The sequence below is a fragment of the Suricata suricatta genome, chromosome 10 (genome assembly GCF_006229205.1).
Source record: "Suricata suricatta isolate VVHF042 chromosome 10, meerkat_22Aug2017_6uvM2_HiC, whole genome shotgun sequence".
NCBI classification, from domain to species: domain Eukaryota; kingdom Metazoa; phylum Chordata; class Mammalia; order Carnivora; family Herpestidae; genus Suricata; species Suricata suricatta.
The window spans coordinates 119,805,526-119,828,538 of NC_043709.1; the positions used below are offsets into that span (position 1 = coordinate 119,805,526).

General features: G+C 39.3%; 1 protein-coding gene across 13 annotated transcripts in view; it reads left to right on the forward strand.

Moving 5' to 3' along the window:
• MLLT10 (MLLT10 histone lysine methyltransferase DOT1L cofactor) overlaps nucleotides 1-23,013 on the forward strand; it is a 235,419-nt gene that overhangs the window by 188,275 nt on the left and 24,131 nt on the right. For all 13 annotated transcript variants that reach the window (XR_003914122.1, XM_029953345.1, XM_029953343.1 and 10 more), the window contains one exon: nucleotides 16,692-16,867. Coding sequence is in view for 12 of the 13 variants with exons in the window: in XM_029953345.1 (XP_029809205.1) it covers nucleotides 16,692-16,867 (176 nt within the window). In the remaining variant the exon portion in view is untranslated. The remainder of the gene's footprint in view (nucleotides 1-16,691; nucleotides 16,868-23,013) is intronic.

Below are 23,013 nucleotides of genomic sequence, written 5' to 3' on the forward strand. Positions count from 1 at the left end.
GGACTGCCTTTGCTGCGTCCCAGAGTGTTTGGATTGTTGTATTTTCATTTGTTTCTATATATTTTTTAAATTCTTCTCTAATTGCCTGATTAGCCCAATCATTCTTAATAGGGGGGGTTTTAACCTCCACATTTTTGAAGGTTTTCCAGACTTTCTCCTGTGATTTATTTCAAGTTTCATAGCATTGTGATCTGAAAGTGTGCATGGTATGATCTCTTTTCATTTATATTTATGGAGGGCTGCTTTATGCCCCAGTATGTGATCTATCTTGGAGAATGTGCCATGTGCACTCGAAAAGAAGGTGAATTTCCTATCTTCAGGATGCAGAGTTCTAAATATATCTATTAATTCCATCTGTTCCAATGTGTCGTTGAGGTCCATTGTTTCTTTAGTGATTTTCTGTCTGGTTGATCTATCCATGACTGTCAGTAGAGTATTAAAGTCCCCTGCAATTAGCACATTCTTATCAATAAGATTGTTTCTGTCTGTGATTAATTGTTTTATGTATTTGGGTGCTCCCGAATTTGGCACATAGATATTTATAATTGTTAGTTCTTACTGATGGAGAGACCCTGTCATTATTTAATAATGTCCTTCTTCATCTTTTGTTAGTGCCTTTAAAGTCCAGTTTGTCTGATATAAGTATGGCTACTTCACCTTTCTTTTAGCTTCCAGTCACATGATCGATATTTCTCCATCCCTTTACTTTCAACCTGAAGGTATCTTCAGGTCAAAAACAAGTCTCTTGTAGACAGCAAATAGATGGATTTTATTATTTTTTTTAATCCATTCTGCTACCCTGTGTCGTTTGGTTGGAGCATTCAGTCCTTTTACATTCAGTGTTATTATTGAAAAATGTGGGTTTAGAGTCATTGTGTTCTCCCTAGAATTCATGTTTATAGTGGTGTCTCTGTCACCTTGTATTCTTTGCAACATTTCCCTCATAGAGTCCCTCTTCGGATTTCTTGTAGGGCTCGTTTGTTGGGCGTGAATTCTCTCAATTTTTGTTTTTTTGGGAACACCTTTCTCTCTCCTATTTTGAATGACAGGCTTGCTGGATAAAGGATTCTTGGCTGCATGTTTTCTCTGCTCATCACATTGAAGATTTCCTGCCATTCGTTCCTGGCCTGCCAAGTTTCATTAGATAGGTCTGTCACCACTCTGAAAGGTTTCCCTTTGTACGTGAGGTTCCTTTTATCCCTAGCTGCTTTCAGAATTCTCTATCTTTATATTTTGCCAATTTCACTATGATATGTCGTGTCTAAGGTCATTTCAAATTATGTCTTAAGGGTGTTCTTTGTGCCTCTTGAATTTGAATGTCTATATTTTCCCCCAGATTTGGGAAATTCTCAGTTATAATTTGGTCGAGTATCTCTTCAGGACCTTTCTCTCTGTCTTCCTCTTCATGGATTCCTATGATACGGATGTTGTTCCATTTGATTGTATCCCTGACGTCTCGAATTCTCCTTTCCTGCTCCTGGATCAATTTGTCTCTTTTTTTCAGCTTCCTCTTTTGCTATAACTGTATCTTCTATTTCACCAATTCTTGTCTCTGCCTCATCAGTCCTTGAGGTGGCTGCCTCCAGTTTGTTATTCACCTCATTTATAGCCTTTTTTTTTTTTTAACTCATTACACCTATTTTCAAAGTTCCTAGTCATTGTCTCAGTTGCTTCTTTGATGCTTTTTTCATCCCCAGCGATTATGACAAGTTTTTTACATTCTTGATCCGGTATGTTGTCTGGATCTGCCTTGAGCAGTTCTGTGGCTGTGACTTCTTCCTGGAGGTTCTTCAGGGGAGAGTTCCTTCATTTTGTCATTTTTGCTAGTTTTCTGTCTCTTGTCAGCTTTAGAAAGCTCGTTGTGCACTGTGCACCTGTTAATATTGCTCTGTTAAAGGAGGCTTATTGACTGTCCAGGGCCTGTATTTTCAGGAAATATTCTTTTAATGATGTCTCTCAGTTTGTCTTGTTGTGCCTTTGAATATTTTATTTCCCTACTCAGCGATATTTGGGACTCGCCGTCATGCACACTTTGGCTTGTTTTGTGTGGTAGCGCTAAGAAGGAAACAGACAGACAAACACAGAGGGAACAGAAGCACACAAACGCACATACAAATCAAACAAACAGACAAATTAAAAGGGTGAGAGGAAGGAAAGAAAATGGAGAAGAAAGAGACGAAAAGAAGAGAAGAAAAGAAAAAAAAATAAAGGAGATCAGAGGCAACGAAGGACAATGGACAGTCTAAAAGTGTATGACCAGTTGAGGGGAGAGATAAGGATGAGATACAGGAGAATATATCTGGATTGCAAGAAAGACAAAAAAAGACGGAGAAAGGAGAAAAGAAAATGAGTGAAATTGAAAAAAAAAGTTTTAAGTATACAGGGTAATGATAATAAAAAATGAATACAAATAAAAGAAGTAGAAGAAAAAAGAAAAAAAAAAGCAGCTCCCCTTGCAGATAGGTGTGGTCTGGTGTAGTAGATCTCGGGAGCTGCTCTCAGAGGCTCCGCCTTGGTGGCTGCAGAGAGTATAATGGCGGCACGCCAATCTCCGCTGGAACTATGCACTGTAGGCCACTCTAATGAGTCCGATCTCCTTTTGCAGCAGCTGAGCCATGTTGTATTTTCCAGGCCCGCCTTAGTTCAAAGTCCTAGTCCATGTACTTTCATGCTACCACAGGTGAGATGTACTTGCTTTGGAGGCTGGCTTCTTAAGGAGAGGGATCAGTTCCTCTAGGCTCAGGCCGGGATTTGTGCTGCCCCTGCCTGAGGCAAGGTGCGCAGCAGGAGGTGATGTGCTTGCCGTCAAAGACACTACTGTGGACTTCTAGCCCCCAGCAGGGATAGCGATCGCTAGGGGAGGGAGCAGTTTCTCTTGGCCCCAGCTGGGATTCGTGCATTGTTGCTGCCCAAGGTGCTGGTCGCTGCCGGAAGGTCGCTGCCGGAAATGAGCTGCTGTGCGCTCCTCCCGCAGAAGCGCGCACCCCGGCCTCCACCACCGCCAACTCCTTGCAGGGATTGCACAGGGGTGGAGGCTATTTTTTGCCTGTGGGCACCCGGGATTCGCGCTGCCGGTGCTGGAGGCGAGATGCGCCTTGGAAATGAGGTGCGTGCTCCCACTCCTGTAGCTGAGGTCGACGTGAGTGCCCCTGGTGCCGCCACCACTGCGGCAGCTGCTGACTCCTTGCTGGGATGGCGCTGGGCCGGAAGCTGTTCTTTCCCTTGTGCCATCCAGGTTTGGGATTTGGGCTACCGAGCAGTTATATATGTAGCGAGAGTTTCTCGGAGTGTGGTTAAATGTTCATTATCTCTTCCCCAGAGACAGTACTATGAGCGTGTTCAGTTTGTCTTTCTTTTCACTTTGTCCCTCAGGCTCTGCGCGCTTGCCCTGTGTTGGCCTGGGGCTCCCACCTCCCATGCCTGTCTTGGCCTGGCCCGTTTTCCAATCTCCCCAGTTTGCACTCACTCACTCAGGTGTCTTTGAGGTTGTCTTCTTTCTGTATTCCGTATTTCCTCCTTCCGCTCTTGCAGATGGGAGTAATGTCCTTCTCAGTTCGATAGATGGGGCAGACAAAGTTTACAGAGCTCCCTTCCTCTCCGCCATCTTGGCTCCTTGACTACCTATATTTTTATCCTTCATCTGAGCTAAGTGTTTCAAGAGAGTACAGTTCACAGCATGTACACATGCATATTATTATAGATTTGTGATACTGGCCTTGACTAACATTTAAATTGCTTGGCAGCATTAATACGCATCTCTAGGAATCTCTTTTTGCCATCATTGTTTATATTTTAAAACTTTCACTGCCAGTGAAAATTTCATCTTTTAGTCTCCCTATTCTGCAGACCTACTTGATCTGTATCCATCCTCTTTTCTTCCTCTCCAGTCCTGCTTGCAGTCCACAGCTAGTCTTTACCTGTGCTCCACACCTCAGCCTTCTGTAGCCCCTCAGAGGCCTTGCCATGATACTTCCCTTACCCTCTCACCCTCACTTTTCTTTCCCATCTAATCTAAACTTGCTCCCATGGCCCTCCTCTTGAGAAACACCAAAGAACCCAAACTCCTTTAGTCCCACATTCTTGTTCATGTGCCTACCCTTCGAACTATTCTACCTCCTCCGATTTATGATTTTCTCTTTGTTTTGGGTGATATGTCTAGACATAACTTTATTCTTCTTAGGACCTCTTTGCTTCCCGATTGAGAGAATTCATGTCTTTTTTTTTTTTTTTTTTTTAATGCTTACTTAGTTTTGAGAGATGGGGTGAGAGTGGGGGAGGGGCAGAGAGAGTAGGAGACACAGAATCCAAAGGAGGCTCCAGGCTGTGAGCTGTCAGCACATGTTCTGAGCCCAAGTCAGATGCTTCATCCACTGAGACACCCAGGCGCCCTGAGAGAATTCATGTCTTTATCAGTTCTGGACACAACTGTGGCCATTATATTTTAAATTATTTTTATTTTTTTTTTTTAGAGTGACCACAAGAATGCAGGGGAGAGGTGCAGAGGATGAGAGAATCTTAAGCAGGCTCCATGCTTAGTGTGCTTGATTCCATGAAGCTGGGTGTCATGACCTCAACCCAACTCAGGAGTCTGAAATTCAACCAACTGAGCCACCTAGGTGCCCCTGTGGCTATTATGTTTCAAAATACTGATCCTTTCTATTCTTTCTGTTCTTCAGTATCTTTTGTTAGACATATTTCGGCTTTCATTCTGTCCTTCATGTGCCTTAATCTTTCTTTTATAATTTCCATTTATTAATCTCTGTGCTGTATCTGGATAGTTTTTAAGTCTTATTTATTTATTTTGAGAGTGAGCAAGGGATCGAGCAGGGGAGGGCCAGGGAGAGTCAGAGAATCCCAACCAAGCTCTGCAGCATCAACATAGAACTTGATGTGGGGCTTGATCTCAGGAACCATCTGATCATGACCCAAGCTGAAAACAGGAGTCAGACACTTAACCAACCAATACCCAGGAGGTCCAGGGTAATTTCTTTTGATCTTTTTTGTTTACTCATCATCTTTATAACTAGAATGATTTATAATTTTACCTGCCTAATGAGTAAAGATTTTAAGTGAATGTGTTTTCCAAATTTTAGAATTCTTTTTGATCCTTCCTAAAACGGACCTGGTCTGGGTTTTTTTGGTTTGTTTTTCTTTTTCTTTCTTGTTTTTAAGAACATGTAGCTCTTTTCTCACATGTAAAATATTTTTATTTTCAAACAGTTTCAAATTTACAGAAAAGTTACAAGTATAGTATAGAGAACTGTATCTTCCTAAACTATTTGTGAGAGTAATTTGCAGATAGAGTGCCACATCAGCCCTGAATTCTTCAGTTTTTATTTTTTAAGTTCTTTTATTACTATTTTAATGTTTATTTTTGAGAGACAGAGTGCTAGTGGGGGAGGGGCCGAGAGAAAGGAAGACACAGAATCTGAGGCAGGCTCCAGGCCGTGAGCTGTCAGCACAGAGTGTGATGCAGGGCTCGAACTCGTGAACTACAAGATCATGACCTGAGCTGAAGTCAGACACTTAACCAACCAAGCCACGCAGGTGACCCTGAATACTTAGTTATTACAAGTACAAGGACATTTTTCTATAAAATCACAATACAGTGATCAAGAACAGGAAATTAATATCACCATATTACTACCATGTACTCTTCTGATGCCATTTATAAGTTTTGACAGTTGTCTCAAAATTTTAGAGGCTAGTTATTTTTGGGTTTTATGAATTTTTTCCTATTATTAAAGTCATTTTTTTTGAGCAGGATATCATAGATATGATCTTTCCATTGCCTCTGCCAGATGACACATAATCAGGCATTTCTAATGAGAAGGTTTTCTTTTCCCCTTTGTAATTATGTATATTGTGGAATTCACTATGAGGCAATATAAGTATCCCATTCCTTATCATACTTTCAGTTTGTATCAGTGTGGACTTACAGATTTGTGTGGGGTATGTTCCATTTATAGGGATGCTCAAATTGTTCACAGTGTAGCTAGTTGGAGCCCCTTTAAGCTGGCACAGTTGTCCCCACTCATTATTCTTTGAACACTTATCTTCTGGCATTGCAAAGTATATTAGTCTTCTATTGCTGCTATCTCAAATTACCGCAAAATTAGCAACTTAAAAGCACACAGTCACATGTCTGGGTTCGGTTATCTGGTTGCTCTTTTAGAGTCTCACAAGGCTAAAATCAAGGTGTTGGCCAGCTGGGCTCTTACTATCAAGAGATTCTGGGATTAGTTCACTTCCAAGCTCATTTAGGTTGTTGGCAGAATTTAGATTTTTCCTTGCAGTTGCAGGACTGAGGTCATCATTTCCTTTCTGCCTGACAGCTGAGGGCATCCCTTAGCTCCTCAAGGCTTCTAGCCCATCCTTTCATTAGTCCCTATCTTTTAGAGTCAGCAAGGGTGAGTTGAATCCTTTGTGCACTTAGAATCTCTCTAACTTCCTCTTCTGTTGCATCTCTCTTGTTTTCTCATCCGTCATATCTCTCACTGACTCTTTTGGCCTTTGTCTTCTGTTTCTAAGGGTTCATGTGATTATTCTGGAATATTCATATTCCAAGATAATCCACCTGTTTTAAGGTCAGTTTATCAGTACCTTAATTTAATCTGTCAAGTTTCTTCACAATAGTGCCTTGATTAGTGTTTGAATAATCAGGAGAAGGAAACCTTGGGGTGGAGAATGGACATCATTAGAATTCTGCCTACTACAGCAGGACATTCCAGGGTCCTTTTTTATATAGAGAGTGTCGTTTTTTCTTATGCTTTTGAGTCCTTTGCTTAATCATTTAGTTTCTTAGTCATTTAAACTATTTATCTTACAATCTTTATTTGCTCTATTTTCTTTCTAAGGTTCTTGGAGGACAGTCAAGTAATGTTTGTGTCTGCTAATTTGTGATCAAGGGGATTGTTTTCTAATTTTGGATTGTGAACTCATTTTATAGCCTGAATTGAGGCTACCTCCCTTCAGAGAGGTTTTGTGTTTGCCTCTGCTGTGTTCTCAAGTGACAGTGCCACGTAGCCCTGTCTTATGTTAATTTAATGTTTGGGATTTATCAGACTAGACACATATGTAAATTCAAACCCAAAACCTGAGGTGCCTGGATGGCTTCGTCATTTGAGTATCTGGCTCCTGGTTTTGGCTCAGGTCATAATCCCAGGGTCATGGGCTCAAGCCCCCTGTTGGGCTCTGCACGGAAGATGGAGCCTGTGTAAGATTCTTTTTGTCCCTCTACCCATCTCCCTAGCTCATTGGCTCTCACTGGCTCTCTAAAATTAAAAAAAAAAAAAAAAAAAAATCAAACCCAGAACCAATTTGAAGGCAAAGCTGTGGCTATAAATTCGAAGTGCAGACTTTTCTAATTGGATGCGCTTCCTTGTCTTCTTACTATGCTGTAATTTTTGTGTTTTGTGTCTTGCAGGGTTTTGGTGAGGGCAAGGGCTGGTCTGTCTTTCCCCAGAAGTGGTGCTCTTGGAAGGTCTAATCTATATAACCAAAGTCTTAACCAGTTTTAATTTTTCAGCCATTGGAGGCCCAAGTGTCATCTCTTTTTCTTGTGAGCATTAAAGCCAAAGCTACAGGGTTACTGACACAGTCTGGCTCGTCCAGGCAACCTGTGAAAGCTTTTCCCTCCTCATTCAGAAAGATTTCCCCCACTATCCTTTGGGCTCAGCTGTTCATTTTGAGGTCATTTTAATTGGGGAGGTTTTACGTTGTCTGGTTGGCCTCATTGCCAGAAATGGAAATTCTCCCACTGATTTATTTTTCTAACCATCTTATACTGGCTGTACCACGTACTACTCTATTCAGCCTACAGGTAGTTTTTACCTTGCCAAATCGAGGGGCTGCTTTTTGGTCTTTAGGTTCTTAGTGTATTTGTTTTTGTTCAGGACTTCCTGCTGCTGGAAGCTCATCTGTTCCTGTCCCTTCCTTTCCACTCCCATCCCCTTCCTGTCCCTTCCTTTCCTTTCCCATCATGTTCTTTCTCCCCCGTCCTCTTCTGTCTCTTCCTTTCCTCTCCCATCCTTACTCTTTCCTTTACTTTCCCTTAACTCTTCTTTTCTAACATTATACTTAACTTAATTATCCTACTGTTTTGACTATTTAACTAGTTTTGTTTGTTTTTACTTCTCCTTTATCCTAATTTAGTATTGAAATTCCTTGGGGCTGAATCCTGAGCCTCTGCTTTCCTCCAGTATTCTCACCAAATTTAAGTTGCTTAAAATCTTTTGTCTCCAGTATTGCAATAGCTACTTAAATTATCTCCCTGATTCTACTCTTCCATTGTCTTTCAGGGCATTGTTCACATTGTATCCAAAATGATCTTGTAGAAAATAAAGTTCTAATCATGCCACTCTCTTGCTTAACGTGCTTTAATGGCTTTCCAGTAGGATGCAAGTGAAAAGTCCCCTATGACCTGCAAGGTTCTACATGAACTGGCTCTTGGACTGACTTCTAGCTTTATCTTAAGTATTTTATTTCTTTGCTTATTCTATTACACTGGCTGTGTCTTTGTATGTAAGTCATAGAGTGGATTCTGTCAAATTAAAAAAAAAAGAATTTGTTGGATATGTATAGTTATTTTAAAGAAGTAAAGGGAAAACCCCATCCCAGACCTCTGGGAGGACGGAAATAGGGTAGATTCAAGGGCTTGGTAAACAAGGATTAGTAGAGTCCTAATATTACTACCATTAGACTAACAGATCTGACTGTTTTTTGCCCTTGTGCGTGTGCCTTCCAGATCCAGATTCCCCGGAGAGACGGTTAGAGCTTGGGTCACATGTTTATCCCTGGGCTGGAAGTGGATGAAAGGGAGGAGGGGTACTTCCCTGAGAGAAAATAGATATTATTTGGACACATAATGGTAAAGAATTATGGGCAGGTGAAAACAATAGAAGTGGTCTCTCTTCCTTTTGGTTTAGGTGTCACGTCTTCACAGCAGCCCACTCTGCTGATCTTAATTAAGGTCCTCCTTTGATTCTATCACTGTCCATTCTGCTTTTTCATCATCGTGCTGGTGTCTGTGTGCTTGCTTAATGTCTGGTTCCTTCACTTCAAGAACCACGGATGCAAGGGTGATACCTATTTTCTTTATTTGTACTACCTTCATCTAGTATTTTGTCTGGGTATATTAGGGAATAAATAATTGTAGAATATTTCAAAAACAGTTATGCCAAAATAACAGTCAAAACATTTTTTAAAGATTTTATAATGAAATAGGAAAGTATGTTAAGTGTAAAAGGATTAAAATTTTTTTAATTTCACACATAGGCAGCTATATAAAGCTAAACAAAACTAAACTATATATCAAGAAGTTTGAAAATACATAAAAATGTCAACAGTGTTTGTGAATGAATTTTCCCTACTTTTCCATCTACTTAAGATTTTTAATAATTAGCATGTATTATTTTTATAAGTAAAGTCAAAAGCAATACAGAATTGTTCTTACCTATGTAACAATAGAGCAGCCTAAGAAATAGTTAATACTTGCCTAATGAGATTTAGGAACACCTGTATTCCATCAAGATGCCGAAGAGTCTCAGGAAAGAAAGCCCTTTTTCTAAATTTTATTTTACCCTCTCTGAATAATGAATGTGTTAATCATATGGAGACATGGTAAAATCTAGAAAGGGAAAGCCAAAATAATCCTGTTATGCATTAGTCACCAAAGAGAAAGGATATTAAGGCAGCTTTTACAGTGGGATATTCTATTGTTGTACATATGATTCTATTTACTTCTTTTTTCATCAATAGATACCATTCCTTCCTTATATTTTATAATATGGCTACTATTTATCAAATGCTTACTATGTGATAGAGAGCATAATACTAATAATATTAGTATGAGTATTAGCCAGTCCTTGCACCAGCCCTGTGAAATATTGGTGCCATTTTCACTTTATAGATGAGCTGTGCTAGGTCCAGAGAGGTTATTTGCAGGATTCGGAATTGTAACCACTTTCACACCGTATTAACCTCCAGGAAAGATTATTCAGTCATAGGATATGGGTTAGGGATAACTTAACAGATTTGGTCATTTACTAAGTTAAATATTCCTCAGGATTACCCTGTCATTTACTCTGGCTCCGTGCGGAACAGACAACTTGATGTGGTACTGATTTGGCCTCCTCGGCAATTTGAAATTGGGAATCTGTGTTGGTAAACACTAATATTTATGTTGCTAGAATGTATATTTCTGTCTTACATTATTTTTATACAATTACCACGGGCACAGTAGTAAAAGCTTAGGTCTCAACAGTGTTTTCTTGGCTCTGCCTACCCTCTACTGCTCTTCCTAAGATTTGTCTCTGTATTTCCAAATCCAATGGATGTTTTCAGTCTGTGTCTTAATTAGCCATTCAGCATCATTTGATACCATCGACGTGCCCTCTCTTTCTTTAGACCCTTTACTTGGCTTCAGTGGCACTGCACTCATGGTTTTCTTCTCACCTCACTGGTCTCAATTTTCTTACTGATTTCTCTTCCACTAACCATCTCTGAAATGTTGGAGGTCTTCAGGACTTAGTCGTACACTGATGCTTTCCTCTTTTATAAGCAAAAGTGCACTTTCCATTCCAGTTTTCACCGCCTCAGTAAATGGTGTTTCTAACCACTAGCCAGTTCATGATACTTTTATCTACCAAATGTCGCTAATTATCAGGTTGAGTGCATCTGACTTCTAGATGCAATTCAGATCCAGATCAGTCCAAGCTTTTCCATACCACTGCCACCTTAGTCCTGAGAGACTTTATCCTTCACCTAGATTGTGGAAGAGCCTCCTAAATTACCCTTTTGTTTTCACTCTTCCTCTTTTCAGTTCATTTACTACAGTTAAAGGGATGATCTTCTGAAAAACCAAGTCATACTGTATTTGCCTTTAGTGTCTTCCCATTGATCTTAGTGCGAATTCTAAACACCTCTACATGGCTTGCGAGGTCCTGTATGATCTGTTCCTTACCTTCTCTCCAACTTTGTCTTCTACCACTTTCTCCACTATGCTTTACCCATATTACATTTTTTCCCCTTTTTTCTATTTCATTGTCAATTTTGAACAAGCTTTTCTACTTCACTCTGTTCCCTTAAATCTACCTGTCTGAACTTTAGGTCTTGGCTTAAGTATCATTTCTTCAGACAGATACTTTCTGCTTCCTAATCTGTCATTCTCATGGCACTCTTTCTCTTCAGTTACAGCACTTGTCACAATTTATAGTTATGTGTTTGTTTTCATGTTTGCCTCCCTAATTAATTTGTAAACTCTTGGAGAGCAGAGATCTTGTCTGTCTTGTCTTGTCATGTTCCCTACTTTCCCTGCTCCTAGCACAGTGCCTGTCTTCTAATAGACACGCCATAAATATGGGATGGATGGATGGATAGGTGGGTGGGTGGATGAATCAGTACATCATTGCCAACCTCTGTATCATTCTATATCATTATGCCTACTCTCTATCCTGAACAGATGAATTTCAGGTATTTTCCTAGAGTTTATGCATTATAGGATTTAGTTCTATTTAATTTAATGAATATCACCTTGATTTGGATTAAAGTATTATAGGGGTGCCTGGGTGGCTCCATTGGTTAAACATCTGACTTCACCTCAGGTCATGATCTCGCAGTTCATGAGTTTGAGCCCCATGTCAGGCTCTGTGCTGACAGCTCAGAGCCTGAAACCTGCTTCAGATTCTCTCCCTCCCTCTGTCTCTGCCCCTCCCCTCCCCGCAATCAATCAATCATTCTCTCTCTCTCTCTCTCTCTCTCTCTCTCTCTCTCTCTCTCTCAAAAATAAAAAATTAAAAAAGAACATATATTGTGAAAGATGGAAATAGAGTAAGTTAAAGAAAAAGCAGGTACAGAACAATTTGAGGATCATTTACCTTTTGAAAGATCTAGAGGTCTTAGGAAATTGTTCTTGCTGTACCAGTCATACCGTGAGGTATGAGGGAGTTTGGAGAATCAGTGATCTCATCCTCAAAAAAAGATTTAGATATTTATACTTCCTGCCTTGATAAGAAAAGAAAATTTTATCTGTTCTATTTATAGTAGTAACCTGAGTACCAGACACAGTTTCAAAGTGTGATTCCCACATTGCATGTTTAGTCGTGCAGTTTCCTATTTAAGTATGTTCTAATGCAATATAAAACCAGATGCAAGTTTAGAGATTAGAGGTCCTCAATCACCACAGTTTTGCTTCTCAGCATTATACTTTTATGATATATTATTGCATGTGGTAATCATATTTTCAATTTTGAAAGAGTATTAGGGACATTAGAGGGCCTGATAATTTTAATACTGTTCTTTTCTGACTTAAACCTAAAATTTGTATTAGAGCAGTAACTCTAAAATAGTTATGGCTACCCTTATGGAGAGGTACTGTGTATTGGGTACTCCTAAAGCCTTTGCATGGATGTTCTCAAAAGCCTTTAAGGTAGTGATTACTTGTTTTTTGTTTGTTTTTTTAATTTAAATGTTTTTATTTTTGAGAGACAGAGCATGAGTGGGGGAGAGGGAGAGGGAGAGGGAGAGAGGGAGAGAGGGAGAGAGAGAGAGAGAGAGAGAGAGAGAGAGAGAGAAACAGAATCTGAGAGCAGGCTCCAGGCTGCAGGCTCCAAGCTGTCAGCACAGAGCCCAGCACAGAGCCCAACGTGGGGCTCAAACTCAAGGACTGACAGATCATGACCTGAGCCAAAGTTGGACACTTAACCCACTGAGTCACCCAGGCACCCCACTGAGTACTTGGTTTTATAGAGAAGAATATGGAGGCTCAGAAAGCTTCAGTAATTTGATTCAGATCACATAGTTGAGAGAACCAGGGTTTTTGTCTCAAATACTTGTTCCATTTTTTGTTTGGCTTTGTTTTTTTTAGCATCCAGTTAACTTTAAGAGTTGGGAGATTCCATGTATGCTTTCCACCATTAAATATTAGATTCTTATCATTCTACCTTTAATTTAAGGTACTTTGCTGCAAAGGCTGAGTTCAAGTGCTTCTCTCTGGAATGCCTCCACCCTGGTCTCTTCCTCTGAACTCAGTCATCCTTCACGTCCTGTGTCCTTATGGTACCTAGCTTTTCTTTCCTGTATAGGATAACTTATGCATACTTCTTAGTTCTCCTGTGAGACTGTTAGTTCCTTGAAGGCACAATTCCTTTCTGTTCTTTGTTATTTTTAGTGCCCCCACCTTTTTTAAATAATAAGAGCCTCAGTAAGTATTTGTTGAATGAATTATGAGGTAACAAACTTATTAAAAAATATGTAGTTCTCAGGTGTATGTCTTTTGGGATATAAGGTTTATAAGCTTCATTTACATGCTATCTCTTTTCTTTCCATCACAGCCAAACCTTTTTAAAAAAAGAGTTAATTTTGCCAAGATTTATTGTCTTATTTGGTGACTCCCTTTTCTGGCCTTTCAATGACCAGTGGAATCATTTGACCTGCTCCTTTGAAACCCTCTAGTGGTTCTTAAGATTCTTGTAGTGTCCTTATTTTGTTCTTGGTCTGACTTAACTTTTTTTTGTCTACTCTGCCAGTGGTAACTTTCTGTAAGATTCTGCCTTTGGTCCTCTGTTCACTCTGAGAACTTTGTCTAAGTGATTTCATTTCCCCATTTCTTTCTTGGCTTTGACCAGCTTCCGTATCAGGAGTTGTAAATCACATATTCACAAGGGCCAGGTAGGTGACATAAATGAGTGGAGAAGTGAAGAATAAGGAATGACAGGACTCTGGTGGTTTAAAGAATCAAAGCTCCAGCAGATTGTTGCTATTTCAGAATTTGGTGTCCAGTATTGACAGAGCCTCAGTTTTTCAGGAGAAATTAGAATTCACTTTTAAATATGAAGTTTCAGTGTTTCTAAATAGGAACTAGTTTAAGATTTCAGACACGGTGCAAGCCAACAGAGAGCCTTTTTTGAGTTTTCGTGTTTACTTACGCTAACTTTATTATTCTTCTGACTCCTGGATTTCTATCTCCACACCTGATTTTCCTGCTGAGCTTCAGGCTTATCCTGCTGTGTTCCAGGCTGTAGAGGAGTTTTGTGTTCCACAGGCATGTCAGAGACTGTGATGAGCAACCTGCGCTTCAGTCTTGTCTTAGGAAGTGCTTGCAGATTTAGAATCAGGCAGCTGTGAGTTTGAAACTTGATTCTACCATCTACTAGGTCACTAAGCAAATTCCTTCTTCTTCTTTTTTTAAGCTTATCTTTATTTATTTTGAGAGAGAGAGGAGTACAAGCAGGGAAGGGGCAGAAAGAGAGGGAGAAAGAAAATTCCGTGGGGCTCAAACTCAGGACCTGTGAGGTCATGCATGACCTGAGCTGAAATCAAGAGTTGGATGTTTAGCCAACTGGACCACTCAGGCACCCCAGCAAATTATTTCTTTAAACTTCTGTTTGCTGTTGTGTAAAATGGGAGTAATATTTACCTCGTTGGGCTGTTAGGCCAGCGTGGTGACCTACACATAGTAACCAACACGGCACTAGATGCTCTCGGTGCTCTTCGCGTCTCAGTGGTATCACCACCTGCCCACCTACTGGTACTTAAGGGTCACCCTTGACTCTTCCCTTTCATTTGTTCTTGAGGTCCTATTAGGTACGAGTCCTGTGAACTCTGCCTTTACAGTATATTTGTACTACTATTACTTTAGCTGAGTCTCTGTTTCTGCCCCTCAGTATTACTGTAGCAGCCCTTAAATAGCTTTTCTCAGTCTCTCTTTAAATCCCCTCCCCAGTCTGTTCTCCACTTGTGCCATCGGCTGATGTCTTGCTTAAACATCAATCTGATCACACCAAGCTTCTGCTTACAATCCTTCAGTGGCTTCCTGTCGTCCCTAAATTTTGAACATTTTAGCTTTTAATGTTCTTGATCTGATTCTGCTTATTTATTTTTTTTAGCCACATTTCTTACTTAAGCTATTCAGATGGTACTTACATGTTCTTAAGTTTCTTCCTCAGACCACCCTTCACCTCGGATCTACAGCTCCTTTAGAAATTAGCTTTAAAGGCATCCGTCTCTTCCAGTAAGTTTTCTGACCCTCATCCTCTCACCTCAGGTCTGGGTTATGTGCCCCGTTTTATGTGCTCAGCGCCTCTGAGGATGTCTCTATCATAGCACTCCTCGCAGTCTTTTGTAAGAGTCTCTTTTTTCCCTTAAGCTTCTTGAAGGCGGAGACCACATTGCTTGAATGGCTTTGTATCTCCAGGGCTTAGAATAATGTCTGGCAAACAGTGAGCTCTCAGATGTTTGCGGAATGGATGCGTTTGTTGAATGAATAAATTATCTTTTTTTCTGGAGAAACTGTAGAAAAAGGATCTTAGGACCCTCAATTATAGTTGTAAGGCCTTTAAAAATGTCCCAGTTCCTTTATTTTTCTTGTGTGAAGATTATGGATAATTTTATTTATTATGAATCAATAATACTTATGTTCTTTAGAACAAAGTAAATTGTATTGTAAATGTAAATAATTACTGTTGCTTGCAAGGGCTATAGTTTCAAAATTTTTTTTTAACTGTAACCCATTTAGGTTCTTTTTTTTTTCTTGTTTTCCTCTTGTTACACTGTCGAGTTCTTAGGATCTTAGGATCTTATTTTCTCCCACTCTCCTAGGAGCCTTGGTTTACATGGGGATGTCTCCTCTTCCGCGCAGCTGACGCTGTAATACAGATAATTCTTAGCTGTGAGGGGCTGCCATGTGCATTTTAGGATGTTCCCGATCATCCCAGGCCTCTTCCCACTGTACGTCAGTGGTGCCCCCAGTTTTGACAACTAAAAACGTCTTCAGCCATTATCACCTGTCTCTACGGAGCAGAAATCATCCCTGATTGAGACCCTATTGGTTTATAGATGCTCCCATCTCTCATCTTTATCCTCCAAGAGCCTCTCCTCCGTGGAGCACATGAGCATGCTCTCCCTTCTTCAAATCTCCTGTTGCCCCTTAGCTTGGCTCACCATCCCTCTCCTCTTCCCATCCACTTTTCAGAATGAATTGCTTTCACCCAGTCTTCTCTTTCTGTCTTTTAACTCCATGGTGCCTGGAAAGTGCTTTCATGCCTCCATCCTTTTTCTCTGTGTCCTTGAAGTGACTTTTTGCCACCACCTCGTAGTCCATGTTGTTGTTGTCGTCATGGTTTTCTCTCCCTGTCCTTCCCTGCCCGACTCATCCACCCCATTCAGTCATAAAGTCTGTTCATTCTTCCTCTGGAATATCTCTATTCTATTTTCTCTAATGCACCTGGGTGACCTCTCTAAAACATAGTCTCATCCCATTTCAGACCCCTCTCTCAATCATGAATTCTAGAGCCCTAGGATCTGCAGTTTGAAAAGCTTACCAGGTGATTTTTATGCAGCTCTAATTGCTTCATTCTCCTTTTTCAGAACCATTTCTTTGCTCTTAGGAGTTCCTAAAATACTTAACTGTTATTTTTACAAAGCACTTCCTGATGTGATCCCAGTCACTTGGCAAAGCCATTTTTGTTACGCCCCCCCCCCCAAAAAAAGACTTAGGTTCTTTTAAACAAGTATTTTATGACAAGTCAGTATTTAGTCAGTTATTAGTACATTTTTTTATCACCATCAGTAGAATTTATCATTGAGGGGAGGGATCAGGAGGAAATGTGGGTGCTCTGACTAATATTAAGTGTCTGTGACAAATTTGACAGCTAAGTTACAAAGTCTTTAAATACTTTTTTTTCCCCTTTCAGGTATTTATAACAGCAATGATGTAGCAGTATCCTTTCCAAATGTAGTGTCTGGCTCAGGATCTAGCACTCCTGTCTCCAGCTCCCATTTACCTCAGCAGCCTTCGGGGCACCCGCAGCAGGCAGCGGCGCTCTCCCCGTCAGCGGCCCCCGCGGCCCCTGCTGTGGCCACCACTCAGGTAAATTCTCACGGTTCGGGGAAGTGGCATGTAGGTGGGGTTGTCATTTTTTGAAAGTGAATATGATCGGAGAGGAAAGAAATGAAACAGGGCTTCCTATAGGAATTTATAAAACACCTCAATCTGTTTTGTCCTTTTAGTGGAAATAGTAGACATACTTACGTGGTATTCATGAGAGAGGACAAAGGAGTACGTTGTCTTCCACTGATCCTTTTCAGTTTGAGTTTCTGATTTTGTCCTAGTGATATAAACTGGTAACTTGTGGGGGCTTTCATTCTTTCTTTTAAAAAGTAGAACTTGGGTTGCCTGGGTGGCTCAGTTGGCTAAGTGTCTGATTCTTGGTTCATGATCTTGGTTCTTGATTCTGATCAGCTCATGATCTCACAGTTTGTAGGTTCGAGCCCCACTCCAGGCTCTGCGCTGACAAAGAGGAGCCTGCTTGGGATTCTCTCTCTCCTTCTCTCTCTCTGCCCCTCCCTCACTCACTCTTTCGAAATAAATAAACTTAAAAAATAAAAATTAAAAAATTAAAAGTAGGACTTTAAAATATGAACCAATTTTGTGGTTTAAAAAATTCCTTTTATAATTTAAAAAATCACAGAAATAGTATATGATTATCCGCTGTCTGAATTTTCAAAAACCAACGTAGGAGAATATGGGTTAAAGAATGATTGATCCCTTTAAGTACTGTATTGTTTTCTTCCTAGTGAGAGAGAAAAAGAATGTACATGAGTATTAGAAATATGTGACTCTGTTGGTGACTGTGCATAAATTTGTCCCTATCCTTCACTTTCGAACTGTAACTTGATAGGTCAGTAGTGTTTAGGAATCCTTTAAAAGGAAGAGTCAAATCAAAAAACTATAATCTTATATTTTGTACATAGGACAGTAAATTGGCAAAGCTGTACACACACACACACACACACACACACCTACTCCCTCCCCCACCACTTCACCAGAGACAGATTTCTAATTACGAACTATTAGTTGTTTTTAAGTTGCTATAAATTAATGTTTTATGTATGTGTTCGTAATTTCCATTGCACAGGCCTTTAGATGTATACATACTTTTTGGGACACCTGGGTGGCTCTGTCAGTTAAGCGTCCGACTTCGGCTCAGGTCATGATCTCATAGTTCGTGAGTTGGAGCCCCGCATTGGACTCTGCTGACAGCTCAGAGCCTGGGGCCTGCTTCAGATTCTGTGTCTCCCTCTCTCTCTGCTCCTACGCTGCTCATACTTTGTGTATGTCTGTCTCTCAAAAATAAACATTAAAAAAATTAATATACACACTTTTAAGTATTTTCTGTAAGCTGTTCGTCAAAGTACAGCATTAGTTATTTTTAAAAGTGTGTAATGGCTCAGTGTAGTCACCATTATAATTAGATCATGTATTAGAATAAACAGACAGTTCAGCACAGAAAACCAGTGGTGTGATTAGTGGTATCAGGTTTGAAAATGAGAGATAACTATGTGGCTAACCTATCAACCTGAATAAGGGGAGTTTGACTAATTTAGGATAGTTTTTTGTAGCTCATTTCACTAGCCTTGGTGAGATAGGCAGCATAACAGGGGTGTGGGGTTAGAGAGGGTGAAAGGATAAATGAGAGAATGGTTCTTGTAAATAGTTTCATCTCTTTTAATTAAGTGTAGCCATATGCTGTTGATAGCTTTCTATCCTTGGACAAAGTCTCACATGAACATTTTCAGTGTGCGTTTTTCTTTTCTTTCTTTATAAAAGTCTGTTTTAATTACTCTCTGGTTAATTCCAGGCTGAATTAAGCAAAAATCTCATTTCTTCTCATTCATTATGTTTGTGGTTTTGGGGGTTGGCATTAGGGAGGTAGATGGGGGAAGTGGTGGTGAAGAGAAATTTATAGCTAGAGGGAAAATTCCACTTAACATATGACTCAACTGAAGAACAAAGAAATCATAGTTGCAAGTAATCCAGGATTCAGTCCAGTTAAAACCCTTACTGTGTATCCTCTGTCCACGGTCAGTAAGATGGGTCTCTTACGGACATGATCATCTAGTTAGACTCCCATGCTGCGAGCTGAGGTCACCGCATCTGTGCTTCTGTCCGGCAGGAAGTGCTTTCTGCCTTCCAGCTGAAGCTTATTCAGCCGGGCTTATCTGGTGCTGCTGTAGCAACCAGCAGTCTCCAGGCAACTGAGGCACATTGACCTCTCCGCTGAACTGAGTGCACAACTACTTCAATTTTGCTGCCTGAGACAATGGTGCTGGTAGTGAACATGCAAAATGTGTATTTCCTAAGCAACGTGTGAGGGAAAGGACACAAAAAATATTTAGAGTAAATTGGATGTTTAGATAGGACTCTAAAAATTGGGATATACTTGGTAATTGAATCTTTCTGTTCAACTTTCATATGGGCCCTGTTTGTTTTCAGATTGCACAGTTCATTATGTGTAGGTAATCAAATCGTTGTCTGTTACTTAGGTTTTCTTTACAGGTAGTTGATTAGCGGTGCTATAAGTGGGTTAATTAAAATTACCAATATTTAAAATGTGATTACGGCAGTCTTGTCACAATTGTGAAGAAGACCATCACACTAGCAAGCAAGTATTTTAGAAAATATAAATCAGATATTGGAAATGTTAAATTTGAATAATGTTTGCCCCCCACCCCACACCCCCCAGATTTAATGAAAGTAGTAGTTTTTAGTGACTGGCCTGGTGCCAGCAGGATAAAAATCCAAGGGTCATTCTTGATCTTTCTGACCTTGCTTTTTTAAGTAAGATAGACAGGCCTCTTGTTTGGCTTATTTGCTGTCGTAAGAATTGTTCCTTGGAAAGTGGTCAGGAAGGTAAGATCAGGAAGAGCTTAAAAGAAATTAAAAACTGAGAATAGAATTGTGCTTTAATGGGGGGGGAGGAGATGCTTATAAAATTATAGGGAAAAAAGTGATGCCCTAATTTGAAAAAAACCTTTTAAAAATGTTTGATCATCTAGTTTGATATTCTTCAGTGTTACATCCTTTTGTTTTATTTATTTTTAGAATAATTATTCTTTCAGATAACAATATAGTTGATAGTTTTTAACAATATTGGAAGATAGAACTACTGTCCATATGATTTGTTTTAAATTATTTGCTCTGCCCTTATTGTATCATGAGTAGAGGTATAAATTAGTTTCTGTAGGTGTGTCATTAATTTTTCATTTTGCCTTTCAAATTCCACTCTGTCTCCTAGTTCTACATTCATTCTGTTTGTCTTTTGGGGAAATTCAAGTGCTTTTGTTTGAAGGATGATTCCTTTACTAGAAGAATTTTAAGGCGGGATGTAATGAAAAACAGTTGCATTTTCTGCGTTCTGGGTTTTGCTCTTGGGCGCACTCTTCATGAGTATAATCCTGGTTCTGTGTTAACTCTGTGTTTGCTATTACAAAAAATAAATATAAAGATAATTTTAGATGAAGGAACTTTCAAGCTTTATTTATGTGATATTTAGTAAATGCAGATGTTTACCTATTTTTAAGGTACAGTTAATTGAATGACTAATATTTCACACATTTCTGGGAGACTTATTTCAGTCAGCTTTGAATACTTTGTTTTCCAGTATGAAAACTTTGGGGGGGGTGTGTGTGTGTGTGTGTATGTGTGTGTAGTTGTCTTAGATGTAGTCCTCGATTTCCTTTCAGATGATGTCTGAGAGGATGTTTCCATTCTGTTTGAGGAAATGGCTCAGTTTCCCAGGCAGATAGACCTGACTTCAGGAGATTCTGACTTAATTGGTCAGAATGAAAGTTCCACCTTTTATGTTTTAAATAGTTTCATAATGACTTGTAATTTGAAGGATGTTAACATTCTGAGCAAAGTAAGTTTCTGTAGGTGCTTTGTAATGTCACTTGCTGTTGGCTGATGTAAAGGTGAAGTGATTGCGCAACACCAGTGTCTAGTAAGTGGTGGAACCGAGTTTGGACACAAGGCAGTCTGGCTCGGGAGCCTGCTGTCTGGTTTGCTTACCACCTTAAGAATGAATTTCCTGACGATGTGCCTGTGTCAAGAGGTATCTCTTTGAAAATGTTAGGAATATTGCTGTGTCCGTTTGTCTGACACAAGGCCAAATAGCAGAAATTTGAGTCACAAATCCATGATTCTAGGAGCTTTCCTACTCACTAGTGTAACTATGGGAAGAGCTTTATAAATTCGTGGGTGTCAATTTTTTCATGTGTAAAATAAAATACTTTAAATACCTGTCCTACCCGGCTATAGGGCCAGGCACCTTATGAAGTTCGTATTAGAGGAAATACTTTCTAGACCATAAAGTACTTTGGAATTAATGGTAATTACACTGATGTTACAGTGATTATAGGATTTAATTTTGGCTGTTACAGGTGAGATAAATTGTACAGAAGCACTTCCCTTACTAAAAATGGTATTAGAATTTTTTCTTGTTAAGATTTATAATTCCATGTTAACATAGATATGAATTTTAGCCATTTTAGGTTCAGCTGTGGACTGAGGCCTTTCCAGTTCTTAAATTATTTCAATAACTACTTTAGTCCTTAGGGACTAAATTTTTTCCCCCAAAGATGAGTGATGTATTGATTAGGGATTAACCAATTAGGAAGCCTGCTTAGAGTTGGTTGGTTATTCTACAGTCCTGTTGTCCAATCATGAGTGTTCAGTGATGGTTTAACTACAATTTAATCCCTCCCACTACTTTATAGAAACTCAATTGTGGGGCATTTCAGCATTAGCCTAAACAATGGTTTTGAATACGTTAAGCTCCTAACAATTAGGGAGCAGTTTGAGGCATTGAATAATGTGGAATGATGCAATTGAGCCTGACAGCTTTAACTGTCCGCCTACTCGTGGGACCTGAAAGTTGTTCACACTTGGTTTCATCTCTCATCACACGCTGAGTATTGAAGCCTTACTGGTGGGAGCGGACACAGAAATGGGGTCTGTTATCAGAATATGTTTTGTAGTGCAAAGTTTGAGTTGAGTTGGAGAATATCTGAAACTTTCCCTTGTTCTCTAATTTTTCCTGGAAACTTTTGTAGTCAAATTGTGTTTGCAAATTGAAAAAAAGTATAAATGATCATTAAAATATTTGAATCATGATTATATTTGCAGTATTGCTATGTTATCATAGATTACGCAAATTAAAATATCATTGCAGAATGAGACATTTTTTTACTGTCTAGTTTTTCTTAAAGGTTTTAATCTTTGAAATCTAGCCATGTTAGTATCAAAATATAATTGATAAATTATATTATTTGATGAAGTTAATAGAAAAATCCCATAATAGCTTATGAAAAGAATTTTTAAAATAACAACTTACAATTTGAGTGCTTACCATGTGCCATGGATTCTTTATAAGCCCTGTGTACTAACTCAGGTAATTCTCACAGTATTTTTATGGGGTGAGTCTCCGTTCTTCCAAACAGAAATTGAAGACCAAGAGGTGTAGTACCTTGCGCTAGGTGAGAAAGCTTGATTTATGGCAGATACAGTGATAATGAAATTTTTTTTCTTCTAAGGATGTATATGAAATAGAAATTTTTAAAAGTAATATTCGATATGGTGAATCTGACGATTTTGGAAGAATGTATTTTATATCCTATGTCAGGGTAAGAACGCTTGAAGAAGGTCTGTGTTTTGAGCTTGTTTGAATCGTGTGACTTTAATGTTTATTGACAGGTTAATTGTGCATTTAAAAAATGCTTACTATAACCCTTTCATGTATGATCAAAGTATAAGGTTCCATACCCGCCTCTAGGTGATGTATTGCTATGATACTTTCCGAAAGTGAAGTATTTAGAAGTTCTATTCTCTCAAACTGAATTTTTGTTGTTTATTCTTTATTATTCTGCCTTTAGCACATTTGGTAGAAAAAAAATCCTAACAAAACAGCATCCACTTTTAAGTCTGATATTCAAATAATTGAGTAGGCTTAGTCTGACTTTTTTCCTTCATAGTCTCTTTTAGGAAGAGCCAAGTGCCTAGAAATTTGGTACAGTTACTTTACAGCTAGAGTTCTTTAAAAATTTCTTGGTGGTCATAAGCCGGCATTTGAAATATAGGAGGTGAACTTTTAACCGCAGGGGAAATTTCAAGCTGAAATGTCATTTTATTATTATTTTTATTTATTTATTTTTATTTTATTTTATGTTATTTTTATT